This window comes from Zosterops lateralis (genome assembly GCF_965231275.1).
Source record: "Zosterops lateralis genome assembly, chromosome: Z".
In the NCBI taxonomy this organism is placed as follows: domain Eukaryota; kingdom Metazoa; phylum Chordata; class Aves; order Passeriformes; family Zosteropidae; genus Zosterops; species Zosterops lateralis.
The window spans coordinates 47,090,405-47,107,205 of NC_139800.1; the positions used below are offsets into that span (position 1 = coordinate 47,090,405).

General features: G+C 38.4%; 1 protein-coding gene across 4 annotated transcripts in view; it reads right to left on the reverse strand.

Annotated features, from left to right (window-relative positions):
• Nucleotides 1–6,686: 6,686 nt before the first annotated feature.
• RNF38 (ring finger protein 38) overlaps nt 6,687–16,801 on the reverse strand; it is a gene marked incomplete at its 5' end in the record, with an annotated part of 113,148 nt that continues 103,033 nt past the window's right edge. For all 4 annotated transcript variants that reach the window (XM_083883596.1, XM_083883597.1, XM_083883598.1 and 1 more), the window contains 3 exons: nt 6,687–10,124; nt 15,247–15,346; nt 15,666–15,787. In XM_083883596.1, the coding sequence (XP_083739722.1) occupies nt 10,062–10,124; nt 15,247–15,346; nt 15,666–15,787 (285 nt within the window). In that variant the 3' untranslated portion in view covers nt 6,687–10,061. The remainder of the gene's footprint in view (nt 10,125–15,246; nt 15,347–15,665; nt 15,788–16,801) is intronic.

Below are 16,801 nucleotides of genomic sequence, written 5' to 3' on the forward strand. Positions count from 1 at the left end.
TTGATAAGAAAGATCTTGGAGACCTGTTTCCCTCAGCAGCAGCATGTGGCAGGAAGGCTGAGCTGTCTGAAAAGCTCACAAGGAGCTTTGTCACGTTGGCAGCAATATTGTCCTTAGCTGTGTCTGTTCTGTGCTGTCTTTGTCACAATGGGCAGGAAATCAGTTCTGCTTGGTGATAAACCATGATCCCTCCCACTACTGAAGGGGAAACACACCGTGTGGGCATGTGGGGGAAGACAAAAGGGAGGAGAAGGACTGGGAGTATGTAGAACTCACACTGTGTTTGAATGCTTTGTGTTCTGAAACTGCAGCTCTGAGACATAGCCAGATGCACAGGCTATGTCACAGGAGGCCATTTTCCGTGCAGAAAGAATTAGTTGTGGAATTGCTGCCATCTGCAGTTCTTACGGAGACTGGAAGCCTTCTGCTGGTTAATGCATTCTGCCTCATGCAACGAGCAGAGTGCAGAAGGGGCTTGTTGTGCCTGGGCACAAGCTGTCTGAACTCTCTTTGGCTAATTTTTTTCCTCCAGGTCCCAAAACAAGAACGAAATGGAAGTGTGTCTTTCCATTTCCACCATCCTACAGAGCCACCTGCCTAACAGTCCATGAAAAGAGGGCAGAAATTCTAAGCATCAGACTCAGCAGTGTTTCTGAAGCTCAGGGATGCTGTGATCTGTAAGACACTTGATGCTGAGATTCCCCTAGCGTCAGATCTTGCAAAATCCATCATAAGCAAAATTATGGGCTCCCTAAGACAATCCCCAGAAAGACCAGAGCCTGGGGGTAGTTGATATAAGTGGATCCCCAAGGATTAGTCTTCTTAATCAGCAAATACTCTCCTTAATTCAGCAAACCCTGTCTGTTCTCTGAATTTCTCATACCCTGAGAAAGATTTACCAAAGCAGATAATAGTTTCTTTTCTTAATGGATTCAGACAGATTGTACCTTTCACTTCATGTATGGAGTTCTTTCAAAATAGCACTCCTACCTGCTACCTCAGGATGAATTTAGCAGCTAACCATTCCACACAATTTTTAGTTAACTTGAAGGTTTGTGCTTCTGGCTCTCATCCCTAGCTCATCCCCTGTGGTAGACTGAAGTCACACAGCAGTTCTTTATCTGCTTCACTCTTCTTCTATTTAGTAAATGAATGGAACTTGACTTGTTGATGACATAACACAAAAATGAGGGTACAGAGAATTGCATGACTATACAAGTTCTTTACTGTGATTGTGTTCCCTGTGAGTTCCTCAGCCTCTGGTATTGATCAGTCATCAGTAAATGTCAGACTCTACAGAAGTTGTATGGTTTCCTGTCTGTTCATGTACATTTAATGACTGTGCATTGTAGAAGCACATTCATTTTTTGAATGATACACCCCTATTATAACAGACAGATGGTCTTGGTAATAGAATTCATTTTAGTATATGAGTGAGCAATCATCTAAGACCAAAACTGACATCCTTATTTTTTGATGCTGTGTCATTTGTAATATTCAACTGCATTTACTCCTTTTGTGGCTAACTAATCATTCTTCATGCTGAAGTCTTAAAGATAAAGTGCAATCACTTATTTTCATGTTCTGCAATCTCCTTTCCCTGCTCTATTTCCTTAAATCTGTTCATGCTGGCCCAAGGTGCAATGGTATACAGAGGCAGTTAGCAGTAACTATTTTTTTTTTTTTAATTTGGCCTTGCTCTTCAGAAAGAAAAGTCATAGCAAAATGCCGGAAGGCCAAGCAAAATGAAATCATAGAGACCCAAAGTGCTCCTGGCTCTGCATGTTGGACTCAATTTCAGTGGAAAGGAAGTGTATGTTGCAAGAGAGTAGTAATAATCTCTGTATACAGAAGTAATATGGTCTATGATTAACAGCAGGTCAGTAAATTGCAGAGCAAGAGTAACCTGTAAGAGAACCAATATTTCAGATATTGCAAAAACATGTGTTTTAGCAGCATGAGTATGCATAATTACTTCTTTCAATTACTATGATTGTTTTATGATTTTTTTACAGAAATACTTTCTAATTACTGTGCAAAACTATCATAGCTACTTGCTAAGGATATTTTTTGAAGATGGTAGACCATATAAACATTATGGTCTATGTACCTAATTTCATTCCTAGTCTGTTGCATATGAAAAAAAAATATTTCCATTCCTTGTTAATCCTTGTTTTGAGTACAGTTCCTTCTCATTTCTCTTGTTGAACTCACAGATTTATCTTCAGTTTTTAAATAAGTCAGTAAGTCTATATGAATGGCCCAAGCTCCTAGTACTCAAATGAGGTGCTAATTGCTTCTCTCTCCATATTCTTCCCTTAACTGCCTCTCAAAAAAACCCGCAAACAAACCAACCAACCAACCAACCAACAAACAAACAAACAAACACTCTCCCCCCAAAAAACACCTTCCCCCACAAAAAAACCCCACCTTCCCCCACCAAAAAAAAAACTCAAAACAAACCACACAAAACCCACAAAAAAACCCCCCACAAAAACAAAACAAACCCTAACAAACATGGTTTGGTGAAAATTATTCTCTCACACACATGAATCTATGGGAAGAAACACTAAGACAGAGGAACTTGGTGGGGTGTCTCCCAGGACATTTATCAATCATGGAGGACTGTGCTGGCTTGGGCATCTGCATGACTGTTAACTTTAGACTCTTCTGGTGGTGCCAGGATGAGCCTCTCCAAGATATCCATTTGAAAATTAAGATTTGCTAAATTTTGTTCCAGGTACTAGAAGGCTGATGGTACCTGAGTTCTTTCACAACTGGAAACTGCACTTTGAGACACAGTGATGTGTTAAGTGGCACAGTGCAATCCACTGCAAAAGCCAGCATGTGAGACTGTGTTGGGTACAATACATATTTCAGAACTGATGGGTTATGTTCTATTTGCATGTTTAAAAAAGCACAGAGCTTTGTGAATGCAGTAATTCATAGACTCATAGAATATGCTGAGTTGGAAGGGACCCATCGGGATCATTGTGTCTAACTCCTGGTCCTGCACAGCAACATCCCCAAGAACCACAACATGTGCCCAGGACTATCAGGCTTCGTGCTGTGACCACTTCCCTGGGGAGCCTGTTCCAGTGCCCAAACACCTTCAGGGTGAAGAACCTTTTTTGATAAACCTCCACTACTCAGTTTCAAGTCCTGTCACTGCTCACAAGAGTCTCTCACAAGAGATCAGTGCCTGCCCCTTCACTTGTGAGGATGCTGAAAACTGAAATGAGGTCTCTCCTCAGTCTCCTGCAGGCTGAACAGAACAAGTGACATCCAGCTGCTCCTCATATGGCTTCACCTACAGATCCTTCACCAGTTTCATTGCCATCCTTTGAGCATTCTGCAAAAGCCTAATGTCTTTCTTACATTGTGACACCAAAAACTGCCCCCAGCACTTGAGGTGAGGCTGCCCCAGAGCAGAGCAGAGCAGGACAGTCCCCTCCCTTACCCGGCTGTGATGCTGTGCCTGATGCACCCCAGGACACAGGTGGCCCTCCCGGCTGCCAGGACACTGCTGACTTATGTTCAACTTGCCACAGATCAGGACCCCCAGGTCCCATTCCATGGAGCTGCTCTCCAGCCTCTCATTCCTGCCTATACACATACCCAGGGTTGCCATGGCCCAGGCACAGGATCTGGCACTTTCTCTCATTGAACTTAATACAACTGATGCCTGTCCAGCCCTTTCATTTGTCCAAGTTTCTCTGCAAGGCCTCTGAGGAAGTAGACAGCTTTTCCCAATTTAATGTTGTTGGCAAACTTAGTATCCCTTCCAGTCCTGTGTCCATGTCATTTATTAAAATGTTGAAGAGCACAGGGCTAAGGATGGAGCCCTGTGGAACTCCACCAGTGACAGATTTCCAGTCAGATGTCACCTCATTCACTGTAACCCTTTGTGCCCAACCCCTAAGACAGGTGCTCACCCATCACATGATGTGTTTAGCCAGGTGTGTGCTGGATTGTTTTATCCAGAAAGATACTAACAGAGACAGAATGGAAAGCTTTACTGAAACCCAAAACAATGACATCACCTGGCTTTCCTTGGTCAGCTAGGTGGGTTGTGTTGCTGTAGAAATCAGGTTGGACAAGCAGGACTTTCCCCTCACGAACCCAGGCTGGCTGTGACTGATACTGGGTTGTCGTCCAGGCATTTTTCAGTACTACCAGAATGTTTTCCACAATTTTACTGGGCAGTGAAGTGAGACTTCACTGTAATTTTCAGCATTTTCCTTCTTTTCCTTCCTGAAAATTGAGGTAACCATCACCAGCTTCTGGTCAGCTGGAACCTCCCCAGATGCCCAAGACTGCTCAAAAACCATGGAGAGAGGCTGTATGATGACATCAGCCAGCTCTTTAGGGATTCCTGGATGAATCCCATCAGGCCCTATGGATTTGCAGGGATCCAGCAGGAACAGAAGATCCTGCACAGGTCTATTAGGGTCAACAGGAAATTGTTCTTTCTCACAGTCATGGTTCTCCAGCTCAGGGCATTGAGACCCCCTTCACTCATTATTCATGCTCAAGACAGAGGCGAAGAATGCAATAAACATCTCTGCTTTGTCCCTGTTTGTGAGGTGACCATCCTCATCTTGTAATGGGCTGATATTATTTATACACTGCCTTTCACCATTAATATATTTGAAAGACTTGGGCTTTTGTTCCTGTTTCTGGCCAACTTCAATTGAGCCTTGGCTGCATATATTTTCTCACTGCAGTGGGAGCACCATCTCTGCATTCTGCCCATGTCACCTGACTGGGCACACACCTTACTTTTTGACTTATTTCAAAGAGAAGATTCCTGCTTAGCCAACCTGACCTCCTGCCTCAACTGCCTGACTTCCAACCTTTAGGAACAGCTTCTTACTGTGCTCCTAGGAGGTGATGTTTAAAAAGTGACTGGCACTGATGGAACCCAACATCTAGCCAAACATTTTCACAGAGGATTTTGCTAGTTCGCTGAGCAGTCTGCTCTCCTCATGTCCAGAGCTGAGGTTTTGCTGGGATTTTCCCTCCCATCAACACAGACTTTTAACTCAACCACTTTGTGGTCATTGTGGCAAAGATGGACACCAATCTCCACTTAACCAGATCCTCTCTGTTGACAGGCAGTAAGTCAAGGGGGGAATCTTTCCCAGCTGGCTCCTTTCACTTTTGTAAAGCTGTCACCAGGGTTTCCAAGAATGTTACGACCTGAGGTGTACCAGCTGCGTGATGGCTCCCAGTTGATTTCTGCAAGTTGAAGTCCCCTAAAAGGACAAGGGCAGTTGATTTGGAAGTGTCCTCTAGTTCCTCAAAGAGGGAAGATCCTCATGCTGTAAAATAAAGCCACCTACACCAAGGTTAGCAAAGGCCAGGACTGGACAAAAGCTACAGCAATGCCACTGCTCCTTGAAAAGTCTATCTATCTATCTATATGTAAGACCAAATAAGAAATGAGGAACTCCATCTGCTATAAGCATGCTATCATTCTTGAATCAGTTGATAAGCACTGTAGACAAATCATGAATCAGTTCCAAGGAAATACCACATCTGAAAATCAGATGGTCATGTGCACCACAGTGTGAGCTGTGGGAGAAGGAGGGTTACAGGAGACAAACAAGATAGACAAACAAGAATTCCAGGCAGTAGTTGAAAGCAAAACAGGAAAAGAGAATCACAAAAAAGTACACAGGACGCAGTATTTGGTGGCAGTGATATAATTTACTGGAAGTTAGAAACAGAAATTGTCAGCTAATTACTGAGAATGCCAGGAAATTCATTACCAGTGGTAACACAGGCTTGTGAGCAAAGACAGACACTGCACAGGCTGAGGAAGAGATGATGTGACACAAAAGCAGGGAGCAGAGAGGAGATCAGAAAAGAGGAGGAGGGAAATTCTGCCCTTCAGGCTAGGACTGGTCATAGCCAAACTACTGATGATGCTGGAAGCTGTTCTGCAATATACTCGTGTACAGAAAAATGTGGTTTTGCAAGTATCCAACCTCACAGATGGATACCGTTTCTCTTTTCCAACATCTCCCGAATCCAAAAGGTATGTGTGGGAACCTTCATAAGGATCCTCAAAAGCACGAATGAATCTTCAAAAATGTCTGAGTACCAAGAACACCTGCTATTGATGCAGCTATTAAATGTTCTACATAAATGAAAACCTCTTAAGTAACTACATCTGTCAACTTAGTTTACATTATCTTAAAACCAGAATCGCCCAACTCCTTTTTTTCTTTCTTTTTTGTTTTGCTTCACTACCAGTTTCTTGTGCAACCCTGGCTAATGAAATCATTATAATTCAGGATGCATCACTTACTACTGTTAGGGCACTTCAAAAGTGTAACACATCTTCAGCTGATACACAGTGCAAACAGTATGCTTAACAAGCACCTTCATCCCTGCAAATTTTCTTCTGGCTAGGTAAATAAGACCTTTAGAACACTGACCTTTTAGGCAAGGCTTTGAGTAGGTTGAATTATCACACTCTCAAAAATATGGTCCAGCATTTTATACCAGTTTCTTAGGCTCTCTCAGAATAAGAATAAAGAAAAAATTCTGTGCTGTGGTTAAGGTGGCAAAACGCTCCCCTACAACACCTGGTGTCAATAATATTTCAAATTGCATCATCATGCACCAACAATACACTCCTCAGAGAAAGAACAGGACAAAATTGTTTAAGTGTACATCATACATTTATTACTGAACAACTCTCTCAACTCCAAAATTGGGCACAGGGATTAAAAATAAAAATTCATTGCACTACCTAGTAAAGCATTACTAGTAACTCTCATAAAAAATGTACAAATTTTGTTAAAAATTTATCAAGCCTTCAAATGATTTGGTTACAGATATTTATAATACATTTAAAACTACATGTTAAATGATACAATAGTATATGATTTAAAGAAAACACTTGACAAAATATGATTCCAATGAAAACCATAAGCTTTCATAATAATTAGCAAGTCTGAAACACAAGTAGCAAAATGAGGTAACAATGTACCAATGGAAAAAACCACAGCTTTTACAAAGGCCCAAAGATAACTCAAGTTGAAACAGTTTTCTACGATTAAAGTTAAAACAATTCCTAAGTCTCATCCCAAGTATTATGCATTGTACTAACAGCTGTGAAGTCACATTCAAGAGCCTGTACAAAATGATGTACAACACACAGCATTACTTCTTTTGCTCAAGAAAGACAGAAAATGAGACACTGGAATTATCTGTAGGCCTTGATATCCACCAAAATGTCAAATAAAATTGACAGTTTATGCAAAAAAACCACAGCAGTGCCAATATGATAAAGCAAACATATTGGAGGTTGGATATTTTTTGTTTGTCTTTTTGGAGAAAAAAAAGTCACTGGATGGCAGAAAGGCGATGAACATAAAAGAAGTGTTGCTGAATTCAGGTGCTGTCAGGCATCACGGCAGCTGTGCATAATACATGGCAGTTAAGAGCTGAACATAAATCCCCTGCCCTTGACAGCCACCACAGAAGATGTGGTTGTAGTCTGTCTGAGCTGATTCAAAACATAAGCATATGTGTGCTCTTTGTACACACTAACCACGGGAAGCAAGTCCACATTCATCCATGCAAACCAAAGAACCATTCCAGAAGAGATGAGCCATAAGAGTGCAACAATTCACTGCAGGACTTCACTAACTTAGACCCTCCATCTCCTAGATCTCCCATTGTCTCACTGAATTTTAGTGGGGGAAAAACAGAACTACTTTCCCTTGGCGTTAGAAATATATGTCTTGTTCACTTGTATCAAGTTTAGAAAAAGTACCCTCTTTCTATGCTTTGAACTGAATACTAAACACAGAAATGTTAGTCCTGTTTAAATCTGTACATGAATTTTTTTTTCTTTTGCAGTTATATAAAAGAGGCTAAGTTTTGTAAGACATACGTGGTATATGCTTTTTAAACATGATTTTATTTGTTAAAAAAATAATTTTTATTACATGTAATTTAACCTGCTACGTGCAATTGTGAAAAGTCTATTCTTTAACTCCACTAGAAGAGAGGAAAAAGAAATTCTAATACTTTGAAGTGGAAGTAACAGCATTTTTTATTTATTTAGTGTTCTAAGTAAGGACAGGTATGGAAAGCTTCACTGTTTTTGAGAACTACCTGCAATAACTAAACAGAGGGAAAAACAGGTGAAACAGGGCAAAATTGTGCTTTTATTTAGCTGCACCAAGAGCTGTGACTGGTTTGTAAAATCTTCTTCAAAGAGGAAAACCAGCATGGAGAACATCTAACACTGTTTGACATTTTAACTGATAATAGCGCATAGCAGCATACAAAAGCATCAGAAATGATTAAGAATAAACTTAAAGCTGAGACTGGCAGCAAGTTGTAGCAATACTGGTAATTGTGCCACTTGAGCTGCTGCAACCAAAGTAATGACACTGAATTTATGAGAAGAGTTTAATTGCAAAAAGTGCATCCTTTTAATAACTGTGGTATATACAAACGTAAAGATTTTGCTAGCACACAGCAGAGATGTTAACAGTGTGAATGTTACAAAGAAAGCTCATTTTTTTCAATGGCCCAAATAAAATATTATTCAGAGTACTTGAATAGACATTATCCCCTCCAATTTCACAGCACTGTTCTGAAAAGTATTCCAGATTTCTCCTCTAGTGGAGCACTCTGGAAACTTGATTGCAAAAACTTAGGGAATTCCTTCTTCCTATTACACTCATCATGAAACAAGGAAGGGAAAGAAGCAGCATCAGGGCAACTGAATTTGGCAGGTAATGACCAAAACCTACCTCCTCTTGTGATAGGATGAAAGAAATACAAAATTCTACTTCTCTGAGAAAATGCTAAAAAATGTATTTTATTACTGAAGTTGCAGGAATAAAATTGTAACCTTTTACAAGTTATTTTAGTTACATACTAACTTCCTTGCAGATGACAAAGAATTTATGTGATTGAAGCCAATGTTTATAAGCTCAAAGATGATGTCCTTAGCAAAGACCATGGGCAAAACTTAAGAGCTGCTCCACAAGACCAGGACACCCTCAATGTACTTTCTGCTTTCTTTCATGGAAGAAACACGTAACTGGTAAACCCAGCTACAAAAATTTAGAAGGAAAACAGAAAAACATTGAAATTTGTATTAGCAATTAAAAACATTAATATTGCTAAATGTGATATTGCAACTCTACATTGATAAAATAACTTGTAAATCAACCATTAAAAAATCCAGACTTTGTAACATATGACAAAACCCCCAAGGTTACTTAGGTATGAACAATCAATGCATTCTTTAGTGGTACACACTTAAAGCCTCCAGTGAAGGGGAAGCCTAACAGCTGTTTCAATAGTAGTAGGAAGAAAGGTCTTTACACCTGTAAGTACGCTGGGGACAGAATACTAAACGTCTGTAATTGCTGCACCCATTGCATTCAGTGTGCAACTGCAAACACAAGGAAAGGAACCAGTGTACAGTACTAGTACTGTTTAAATAACACACAAGATTATACATTGCAGCATAATTATTACTACACACATACGTCCTCAGTACATGCTGGTATATAGGTTCTCAAAGACGCACACACACACCCAGACACAAGCACACTTCACTCACCCTCTCACAGGCAAACACACACTCACACCATTCATCCCCACTCACAGTATCTGAAGGCTCTATATAAGGTAGATTGCTATATTGTTTGGAGCTACCACTTTTTTCTTCTTTTTCTTTTATATAAAAGCACATGCTAAAAGATCACATCCACAGTAATCTCGTAGCAATACTCGGAATGATCACACAAAACCCAGGGAATGTTAGTGCACACACAAAAATTAAGCTAAAAAAAAAAATCTTTGGAGTTCCAATCACACCTGTTAGTATAACAATCCCGTAACTGTGAAGACTAGTTATAAGCTTTATAATTGATTAAGTCACACAGTGCAAAGTAAGGTCCATTGACCCTTTTGTGTAAAGGGTAGGCTGGAAGCCACATGGGTAGGTAAGTTCAATAGAGAGTTCATATATACATATGACCAGAAACATCCAAACCAGATTTGTGCTCTTAGATTGGTCATTCTGAATCACGATGCACTTCTGATGCATCAGCTCTACAAATTGGGCAGGTACGATTTGCCTGTAAAACCAGAAAAATAAGAAAGGGTTAACCAGACTGACAAATACATTGTTAAAGTAATGTGTAGGTGACACTGATATCTGTGACCACTGAAGAGCAATTCAAGAGAAGACAGAATGTGCTTATGCCTTTTCTTAATTTGTTTTCTTATGCTTGAATGGTGTGGCAAGTTTGCCAATTCAAAATTACATTTACAAAAACATAATTTTGCCTTTTATCTTTAAAGACAAAATGAGACAACAAATAAAGGCTCTAGCTAAGTGATGGTGGTTTCATTAATGCAGATTCACAATTATAGTACATTGCAGTCAGATGGATGCAACTAACAACCTGTACTGTATGCTGTAGAGAAACCCACCAAAACAAATTGAGACACCTTGGGCTGCAAATAGAGATTTTGTGTGAGGACATTGTACTGTCACAAACTGTACTGATCAGAAATGACATCATACTTTCTTTATTCAGTTATTGTCATAGAAGAATATCATACAGACTTGGTCAAAGCTGAAAGCAAACTGGGGAAAAAGGGAGGGACTTCTAGTAAAGGGGAAGGGGAATTAAAAAAAAAAAAAAAGAAAGAAAAGATGACCCACACAAACATGTATTCAAGTAACATACACCAGCAGACCTAGATTATTAGCTCTTTAGTAAAGCATACACTGAAAATATGTCCTGTGATTCATGTACTTTTCTAGCTTCCTTAAAAAGTAAAACAGATAAGAAGTAATGTTCATTAAGCTACTGGGAAAGTATTTCTGCCTTCTTTTTCTCATTTTCAAATGATGGCTGATTTAATTTTAGCAAATGATGAAAAAAGCCCCAGAAAAATATGTAACATCTATGAGTCAATACTTCCTTTGCAAAAGGAAGAGTGAAAAGAGCTCCTCCCTGTCCCAAATTCTCTATTTCATAGTTACCAAAACTGCAGGACCAACCACCGTACTCCAAGTCTTCTAAGGCAACCAGATTTTTCAATGAAAATACAAGTGAAGAGCATCAAGAAATATGACTCTGCAGGCCAGAATTCAGAATTCTTTGTCAAATATTTTAAATCCAAACAATAACTAATCCAATGAACTTAACACATTATTTATTACAGAAAAACATTATTCAGTAATGGAAGTTAAGGCGACAGTATATTTTTCCTGACAATTTTCCTGCTGTCAACTGTTAGCACTGTCCATAATTTTTATTGCTTTTAATTTTTGTAAATCATGAATTGGAGAATAACTTAAAATTTTATTTCTTTTTCACTAGTGGTTTCAAAATAAACTTCAAAATGTCCTTACCCAGTCATTTCACTTCATGTGCCTGATTCTAAATATAACCTGGCTAATATAATGTTTCAAATAAAAAGGCATGTTCTTAAACATTTGGTGGATTAACAAATCAAGTGCTATTAGCTTAGACTGGTATTGAAGTAACAATCACTTGTACCACAGAACAGCATTCCGTAGGAGTAATTTCCTGACAGGAATTGCAGAAATAGATCTACTGTGCCAGGATAAAATGAATACTCATGGACACCACACTACTGCTTTTAAAATAACTTTTCAAGATCCTACATGAACATCTGCTTTAAATTTAGTTGCATTCTTGTTTCTTTCATGAAATGAATTTCCCCCTCCTGGCATTTAATATGATTTTTTGATGCCAAAAGAGGAATGAGGGGGACAATTACAATAATATTGTAATACTGACCTTCTAACTTGCCACTCTTCCCAGCAGACCTAATTTTGTGCTGTAACTACAGAGTGCTGCACAATGAATTGATTTTTTAAAATATTTTATACAAATTTGTGGTTAAAGTGAACTGCATTTAGAACAATGAAACTACCAGGCTACTAGAATCCTCTAAAAACCATTGCACTACTTTGGTGTTAGTCCATCAGAAATAAGTTGAAGTATAGTTACAGTTTGTCATTTCTTATAATACAGCATTTCCTAGTACATTAAATATAAAGGCAGGTTGTCCTTTTAAGGTAGTTCTAAGCTCTCAGGGTGAAGAAAGGTTATGGTGTCCAAAGCTCTCCTTTAGAATGACGACATTTAGTTTATAGAAGAGCACATTTCTCATGTGTTCATGCTTGACTAGAGGATATAGGGCAAGAAGGAGCCAAATACTGTGAAACATGAGAATTGGGAATACTACAAAAAGTAAAAGGATAACCTCTCTCTTTTTAATTCTGTTGTTGCCTCCAACTGCATCACATCTTCTCTTATTAAGTCTAAGTCTGCTTAAATAGGGAAGTATTTTAGCTGAAGAGGGCAACCTAATGCGCTGTTACAGAACACTTCCTCTTACTTCCTCACTACCTAAAAAGACAGTACTGTCAAATATTCCATGCATATGAGCTTCAAAACGTTTTTAGGTAGTTCTTGTCTCCTCCATCATCACCAACAGGCAATAAAAGAAGAGTATTTTTTAAGTGCTCAGACTGAATCACTAACCTTTTACTTTTATCTTTCACTAAAGTGACATGATAGAACTTAAAAAAGAATTAATTTGACTCTATAGTTCTAGAAATAGTCCTAGATAACAAATACACTCTTCAAATAAATGAGATTAGATGAGTAAAAAATAGCGATGAACCAATAATTATTTTTCTTTGTGTACCATGTGGAATAACATTACAAGTACTGAAAACTACAATTTTAAATTTCCCTTGCAGAATTTATGAACGTGATGTTTGCTGGATGATGCAAATCAGGTGGATGTGGACATAATTATACAGTCAAGCTACATTAAAAAAGCTCTCAAATTAATAACGGAATGGACAGAAGCAAAACTAAAGCACAAAATATTTTCCAGTTATCATCACTTCCAGATGTTAGCTTCTTAACTGTAACCAAATTTAGACACAGGCTGTACCTAAAATAGATTGGTGTTACAGGTAATTTGTTACAGCTTCCAAAGCAAAACAGTCTTTATTTTTATATAGCATCTTTGTACCACCGTAACTGAACCTACATGGTATAAAGGTACTGTCTTAGTAATCCTACACCAGGATGGTTTAACCTTGTCCATCTTATTTTGCACTCAGCTCTGGAATAACAACGTCAATGCAAGTTTTACTAAGTTTAACTGCACCCCTCTAAATTTGGATTGCGTATCTTGCACCTCATTCTAACGACAACCTTTAGAAAATAGTATAGGAAGATCTGCTAAAAAATGCATTTTCTAAGATAAGACAGGAACATCAGCAAATCTATTTCACCACTAGAACAGCACACTACAATTACAAAAACAGACAAAAATAAATCTACTTTTTTCACTTCACAGTTCCAAATTCTATGGCCAGTTCATTAACAATTGGAAGGACTAACTCTTAACTTTAAAAGTAACACACTGAGTCCCAAAAAAGATTAACTCAACATGCTTGTCTGACTTCTGAGAGCCAGGTCAGGTAAGAAAAGAGCATTAAGAAAAAGACAAGCATGCACGACATGTTCCTCTAACTTCCAGAAATCTGCAGATCAGGGGTTCTATGAATCAAAGGTATATGGTTTGGTTTGGTTTTTTTTTTTTTTTTTTTTTTTTGCATTAATAGCCTGGAAAGAGCTACCTTTAAAAAAGCTCACATAATAAACCTAGAGCATCCACTATCTCAGAGGCTATGTCAAATGACTTTTTTATTTTTATTTTTTTTCCCATAAAGTGGAGAGGATACTATCTCTGGATACTATCAGTGTCCACACCACAACTGACTTAGAAGAGTTTCATTCTATGAAAGACTGACACGTGCACAGTGGATGCTGCACCAGAAGAGGAGGGAGACACTGAAGAACACTACTCTGATACATACAGATTCTACTCTCAATTTGTAGGAAGTGAATAAAATTGCATACATCTAGCAGAAAAAAACTGACAATATTATGTGGAGTGTGTGCATATGGCTTTTTAGTATACCAGTAAAACAACCAGGTGTTTAGATTCCTCTTTCTGATTCTTGAGCATGTATGTGAATTCAGACACTTCTGGACCATTTCTAGCAAAAATTATGAGCATTACAAATAGTTACACTGTTCCTAGATTTTGTAGAAGCTTTAGTCTTAGGCTACCATGAGTACTGTAGTGAAAGGGCAATTTCACATCCCATTTTTTCAAATCCTTCTCATTATTTTTGTTAACTTATTAGCAAAAAAAACCTGTCAATATCAATTTGATTTTCTTCTCTGTGCTGCATATTTTAGCACTTGCCTAAGTTATGATGCCATATTTATGGTGCCATAAAAGCCAGGAGGGCTTTATTTCTTTTTCCAAAACAAGGAACACCCTCTAGGTGTAATTTTCTAGGGACCATATCAACATAGGATCACTGCAGTTTCCAATGCTCCACACAGCAGACTAAATGGATTAAATCTTGATGGAATAAAATAGTAAAAAAACTGAGGCAAGATGGGAATCAATACCTTGCTGGCAGTAGATCTGGCTCAATGCAGCCTGTAGAGAGAGACGTCTGCCATAATCTACTTGTTTTGTTTGTTCTTCTCACCTTCTGCACAGCTATGTAATCAGTGCTGTTACTGGGAGGTCCTGATTCTTGAGCCTTTCTTTTCTTGGATGGGTAAATAATTTTGTAAAACTACCATTTCTATTTCTGTATATTACATTTCTGTGTATATGCATACACATAAACACACACATGTAACACACTTTATTTGCCCCAAAAACCAACATTAACAGCAAAGTGGGGAAGGAAATGTGTTGGCACTCATTCTTGCTAGGCAAGCTATGTAAAACAGTTGAAGCTACCATCATCATCAAACTGTGTATCATACCTCCAATATTATTTACTTTTTTTTGAGTCTTCTTTAATGTAGTGTATTACTCAAATGCACAGTTATTGTTTTAAGCAAATGGAAAACACAGTAAGAGCTGTCAATGAAAACAACTGTTTCATATCCATTTTCCCTTGTGCCAAATACTACGAAGAAACAATCTTAATCAATTATTAGAATAATATAATAAAATATCTAGGCAGTGCTTCCATTCTGTTGGCATTTCTAAGAATCAGAAACAAGAAACAAGATGAAATGAAGTGGAACAGCAAAATATCCCCACCCTCTCCTACAAAAATACATAATCAATTCCATCTAAGATAGGATTACTTTTTCTTACCTTCAGCCATTTGTCAACACACTTTGCGTGGAACTCATGGTTACAGGGTAAGACTCTAAGTAGCTGCCTTGACTCAAAATCACACATGCACACCACACATCTAAAAAAGACAATGAAGTTCAAATGTATCTGCTATGTAAGAACAACAAATACGCAACTCCATACAAAATCTTACAGGTACAACTGCAACGCAGCAGCTATTTTACTCCCTCAGTAGCTATAGCGATCTACATCTGACAATGGAAAATGAGGATTGACTCTGTGGGGTTTTATGGGTGTTTTGCTGGTTTTTTTATTTACTGTACTTTCACATCACAAAGCAAGTATTTTTTTTCTTCTCCTAGCTGTGACTGCCAGTTAAAGAAATGAAAATCAAGCCACCTAAATTATGGATCTTTGAAAGAGACCAGTATACTTACAATGTCTGCTCTGACTGGTGATTGTTTGGATTGAACCTGTAGGATGGAAGCTGCTCAATGTCTGCTTTTGTTAATCCCCGTGGTTTGGCTTCTCCCAGACGTTCTGCCAAATTCAGCAGTGCCTGCAAAACATGGAAACTAGACATTTAAAATTTCACTGATCAAACAGATTCTGGTTCCATTAGTGTTGGGGACTACCATCACATCTCACTACCCCAGCTGCTAGCATGAAACACCCCTTCTATTAAGAAATGTTTAGAACTTTGGTTCTCCTATACAATACAAGCTCCTTGGAAAGTCTTTCACAACTTAACCGTCTTTGTAATTATGTAAGGTATTATCTCTGGGATTTCAAAACCCACTTCCCAAGGACCCAATTTCCAATTAGTCCTGTGACTGCATGCACAGCTCAGTAAGTAGCTTCTGATGGACGGCCTCACTCTGCTATGAAATTAACAGTGCTGGTAACCAGAAAAAAAAGTCAACTAATTTCTTGTGTAAAAATATGTGAATTTGGTCTTGTGAGAGAAATCATAAATTTAATTGGACAGTTTATGATTCCCACTCCATGTCTTGGGCTGATTGAATTAGAATATGGAGATTTTATCCTCAATCTGGAAAACAAATAGATACCATCAAACTTTAGGCACTTTTTTGGCTGCTAATTTTTATGTTAATTTTCTGTTAGCCAGTAATTGCAACTAAAACCCTTTCATGTATATAATTTGCAATCTATCATGTATTTAACTCACATTCCTTCACAAGGGGCCTAGGAAAAAGCATCAGTGTGACAGAGAATCAGTGCACAGAAGAGATCCTATGAAAGCTGCAAATGGTATTGATTTCTTACTCATGAACCTAGGGTCCAAATTCTAAGAAGACATTGCTTCTTCTGAACCACCACAGAAGTTATTGCAGAAGTGCTTATTGTTAAACGGAAGACATGCAACTACACAGAGATCTTAACGGGAGCACAGGAATAGAGATGCAAAAGTCAGGGTTAATGATGACTAACTCAAGAGAAATCAAATGGAATCCATTAGCTTCAGAACCAGCAAAAGAACAACAGTTGGAAGAGCCCCATAATTATCTAGTATATTTAAGAGGGTTCTGCATCTTTAGATGTGAATTACCAT